Genomic DNA, 5327 nt, shown 5'->3' with positions numbered 1-5327 from the left:
GACACAAATAACAGAAGTAGCAGACAAGGAGGCTGGAATACCTCTTATAAACATATCTCATAAGCTCAACGAGATAGGAGAAAAGATGAGTGTGATGAGGAAGAAAATGAAAGATATCAGAAAGGAGCAAAGTGGACTTCTAGAGATGAGAAACATACTACCTAAAGTGATAAATATACTAGATGGATTAACATTCAGGTAAGATACTACAGAAAACAGTATCAGTGAGCTTGAAGACATCACCATAGAAACTATAAAAAATAAAAGAGATAAAAACTAACTGAACATCAGTGCCTGTATGATCATTCTAAATGGTCTTTCTGGTATTTCTGTAGTTAGAGTCCCAGAAGGAGATAAAAGTTGAAAAAACAAGGTCTGAAACTTTTCTGAATTTAATTAAAATGATAAAACCACAGATTCAAGAAGCTTAAGAAACTCCTAATAGAAGGTACAAGAAGAAAATCACACCAAGGCACATTATCATCAAATAACTGAAATATAATGACAGAAAGAATACCTTAAAATCATCCAGGGAAAAAGAAGACTGATGATGCACAGAAAAATAAAATTAAGATGACAGCAGTCTTCTCTTTGGAAATCATGAGAGCCAAAATACAGTGGAACAGTATCTTTACAGTACTGAAAGAAAAACTATCTCCACCTGGAATTCTGTACTCAGCAACAATATAATCCCAAACTGAGGACAAAATAATTTTTCAGACAAACAGAAAGCCAAGAGAATTCATTGCCAGGAGACCTGTGATACAAGAATAATTAAAGGACGTTAGTCAAGAAGAAGAACTTACTCAAGAAGAATGATACCAAATAGAAATTTAGATCTACCAAAAGGATTGAACAAGACCAGAAAGGGTAACAATGTGGTTAAATACATGATAATGAGTCAATATAAATGAAATACTTTCTCATCTTAAAAATCTCTTTGAAATGTAACTGACTATTTAAAATAAATATAGTATAAATATTTGTGGGGTTTAAAACATATGAAAATGTATGACAACAAAGGATGAGAGGAAGGAAAAAGAAATATATTTTTGTAATATCCTCCATACTGAACTTTAAGCCATGTGTAATATTATTTGAAAGTAAATTGTAATACTCTAAATAAGGATATATATAGTTTAAGCCCAGAGAAACTACCATAAGAATAAAATGGCATAAGTAGGGGCACCTGGGTGGCTCAGTCGGTTGGCGTCTGTCTTCAGCTCAGGTCATGATCCCAGGGTCTTGGGATTGAGCCCCACATTGGACTCCCAATTCTGTGGCAGCCTGCTTCTCACTCTCCCTCTGTCCCTCCCCACTGCTTGTGCTCTTTCTCTCTCTAATAGATAAATAAAATCTTTGGGAAAAAAAAGTGGTATAGCTGATAAACCAGTAGTGGAGATAAAATGGAATCATTTTTTGTAATCAATCCCAAAAAGGGGATAACATGAACAATTTAAAAATAAATAGTAACATGGTAGAGGTAAATCCTGCTGTAGTACATTAATTATATTTACTTATGTGCATAATCACATTAAATGTAAATGTGACCCAAAAAATAGCCATATGTGAGACAGAACAAGAAAGGCATTTTTAAAAAGATATACAGGAGCACCTGGGTGGCTCAGTGGGTTAAACCTCTGCCTTCAGCTCAGGTCATGATCTCAGGGTCCTGGGATTGAGTTCCGCATCAGGCTCTCTGCTTCACAGGGAGCCTGCTTCCTCCTCTCTCTCTCTGCCTGCCTCTCTGCCTACTTGTGATCTCTCTCTGTCAAGTAAATGAATAAAATCTTTAAAAAAATAAAATAAAGATATTGATGTAAAAGTTTACCATAGTTACAGGTACCCTAAGGAATACATGCCAACCAACTGCCCCCAATCTCTTCACATATAATTTTATCATTTATAATGGTTACATAGTGGGGCACCTGGGTGATCTGGTTGGTTAAGCGTTGGATTCTTGGTTTCAGCTCAGGTCTGATCTCAGGGTTGTGAGATTGAGCCCTGAGTGGGCTCTGTGCTCAGCACAGAATCTGCTTGGGCTTTTCTCTCCCTCTCCCCACTGTGCACATTCATGCTCTCTCTCTTTCCTTCTCTTTCTCTCAAAAAATTTAAAATATCTTTTTAAAAATGGTTACATATAATTTTTTTTAAAGATTTTATTTATTTATTTGAGAGAGAGATGGCGAGCATGAGCACAAGTCGGGGGAGGCAGAGGGAGGAGTAGACTCCCCACTGAGCAGAGAGCCCAATGTGGGGCTTGATCCCAGGACTCTAGGATCATGACCTGAGAGCTGAAGGCAGCCTCTTACCTGACTGAGCCACCCAGCTGCCCCTACATAGTATTTAATTAAATGGATTTGCCAATGTTTATTTAACCATTTCCTTATTGTTGGACCTATAGGCCATTTCTAGTATTCTGCAGATGCAATAATTTTATAATGACCTTCTTTTCCTATTTTTTTTCTCTTTCATGTTACCTTTTATAGGCCAGGAACTTAGATATTCAACTGCCTCAATAAGATATAAAACAATTTAAGATTGCTCATATGTATTTTAAAGTTAATTTGCTCAAACATTTGTGCAAATTTACAGTTCTACTTGAGGTTTTAAATTTAGTAGTCTGTATAGATTTTAATTATCCCCCCTGAGTGCCCTATAGGTGCTGCTAAACCTCTGATATGTATTTAATATAAATATTAAAAGAGTACTCCTTTAAAAAATACTCTCAATAAAAGAACTTTAATAAGCTTGACTAAATATTGAGAAGGCATATTGTGTTGAGTGAAACTTTGTATGGAATAATGAGGGTGATAGAAAATCATATTGGATGACTAGTCTGTAATTATCTCAAGGAACACGTACAATGAAACAAGTTCTTTTGGTTACTTCGTCAAACAGCCAACACAATGGGGAAAGTGGAGGAAGTGTTCCATAAACTCTATGAAAAGGTAACCAGAAAACCTCACGTCTAATCTTGGAGTTAGGACAGCATTAGAAAACAAAACCCACAAAGGAGGACACCTCCCAGAACAATCTGAGATGCATGAAAAGCAAACATTCACTAGAGCTGGAGCTGTACTAAGTCTGTACAGAGATAAGTGGCACATTCGACCTTCACCATGATTAACAAGCATTTCTTTGAAATTGTGTTGGTGCTCTTGGCCTCTTCTACTCTCTTCTCCCTCAAACTGAAACTGGCTCTCTTCCAGCAAAGAGTAAACAGAGAGAGTTTAAAACTGTTGAATAAATTCCAAAAATCGTCAGTTCAGCCGTGTCTGCCACACAGGACAAACTTCCTCCTTCCCCAGCAGTCTGTGAACCGTCGCTGGTCCCAGAGTGGACAGTGGATGCTTCTGCAGACCTTCAGCCTCTTCAGGGCAGGTATTTCTCTGGATGGTTGGGAGGAAAGCCACGTGGAGAATTTCCTCACTGAACTTCATCAACAGCTGGAATACCTAGGGGCCCTGAGAGGCCTGGGAGCAGAGCAGAACAGCGGTGTCTTGAGTGGTGGGAACCCTAGGTTGCAGGTTAAAAAGTACTTCTGGAGGATCCACGATTACCTGGAAAACCAGGAGTACAGCAGCTGCGGCTGGACCATTGTTCGAGTAGAAATCATCCGGTGTCTGTTCTTTGCATTCCCCCTGGTAAGAAAGCTAAGCAAACAAGAAATGGATTCCTTGAAAGTGGAGCAAGAGCCATCTCCAGGCTTTAAAAGCATCGGGTAGACAGAGGGCTGGGAGGGCTTTTCCAGACTCTATTATTTCTTTTTGTCATAAACTGGTAGTATTGTTTTGGTTTTATGTGGATATACTACAATCATCTGTAACTTGTAATGTCACTTTGTATCTTTGATTTGTCTTGAGTTTATGAGTTAAAGTAGATTCATTAATATTTCATAATTGGTTCTTCAAATGGGTATATTTTCATGCAAGTTGACCAGGTAAATAAAACGAAATGTGTCCCCAGTGTAATAATACTTTTCTTGACATAGAACATCCATTCCAATGATTTCTATTCCAGAACTTGGTAGACACAATGAGAAATACTAGGGATTGTAAGGCACTGTAAGATTTGAAAATATCAATACACACCAAATATTTGCTGCAGGTAACACAGTAGAAATAGGGCCAAAGGACGTGAACAAGCAGACTGCAGAGGGAAAACAAATGCATGAGAAGAGATTCAACCTCACTCATAATAATAAGAAATACAGATTAAAAGTGAGTAACATGCCATTTATAACAGATGGGTGAAGGCCCACACTCTATGGAGATTTGGGGGAGGGATGCTCTTATAATTTGCAGAGCACTGGAAATTGGTAAGATCACAATAGAGGCAATTTGGTGATACCTATTAAAATTATAGTTTTTTGATCCATAAATTCTGGGTTTGAAATTTATCTTATAAAAAGCCTTGCACATGTGTATAATGACTTATGTGCAATATTATTCATTACAGCATTATTTATAATATCCCAAAACAGGAAATTACACAGACTCTTTTAATTAGAGGCAGTTAAATTATGTTCACAGAAAGGAACACTACTTAGCTGGAGAAAAGGATGAGGGTGCTCTTCCTATACCGAAAAAAAAAAAAGTTAAAAAAAAAAGGCAAGAGGGGCACCTGGGTGGCTCAGTGAGTTAAAGCCTTTGCCTTCGGCTCGGGTCATGATCCCAGGGTCTTGGGATAGAGCCCCATGTCGGGCTCTCTGCTCAGCAGGGAGCCTGCTTCCCTTCTTCTCTCTCTGCCTGCCTCTCTGCCTACTTGTGATTTCTGTCTGTCAAATAAATAAATTTAAAAAAACTTAAAAAAAAAGGCAAGAGGCAGAACAGTGTGTCTAAAGTGCTATATTTGAAATTAAAATGTAAAACAAATTTTACGTTTGGCCTAACTTGTGTATGGACAAATAAGGAATATATAAGAAATAAATTACAATGATAACCTATATTTTGGGGAAGAGAGACTAAGGGAAGAGGACAGGGCAGAGGTGCTTTTACAACTTATTTTTATATTTCAATATTTAGTCACATGAACATTACAAATTAAAATAATAAAGTGTATCCAACAAGAGCCAGTTATTAGAAATATGCATGAAGGAGGGATTCCCGAGTGGCTCAGTCCATTAAGCATCTACCTTCAGCTCAGATTGTAATCTTGGGTCCCTGGGATGGGCCCTGCATGGGACTCCCTGCTCAGTGGGGAGTTTGCTTCTCCCTCTGTCCCTCCCCCTGCTCATGCTCGTTCTATTTCTCTCTCTCAAATAAATAAAATCTTTAAAAAAGAGGAAGTATGCATGAAGGAGTCTTGCTAGCAAAAGAAAGTGT

The 5327-nt window shown here is 37.9% G+C and overlaps 1 protein-coding gene across 1 annotated transcript; it reads left to right on the top strand.

Annotated features, from left to right (window-relative positions):
• Nucleotides 1–3122: 3122 nt before the first annotated feature.
• IFNE (interferon epsilon) lies at nt 3123–4581 on the top strand (the record flags this gene model as incomplete). Its single annotated transcript, XM_080820655.1, has 1 exon — nt 3123–4581. The coding sequence occupies one exon, from the start codon at nt 3123–3125 to the stop codon at nt 3726–3728; it is 606 nt and encodes a 201-aa protein (XP_080676781.1). The 3' UTR covers nt 3729–4581.
• Between the last annotated feature and the right edge of the window lie 746 nt (nt 4582–5327).

The sequence above is a fragment of the Martes martes genome (assembly GCF_963455335.1).
Source record: "Martes martes genome assembly, chromosome: 12".
NCBI classification, from domain to species: domain Eukaryota; kingdom Metazoa; phylum Chordata; class Mammalia; order Carnivora; family Mustelidae; genus Martes; species Martes martes.
This window is presented reverse-complemented; position numbering and strand designations above follow the sequence as displayed.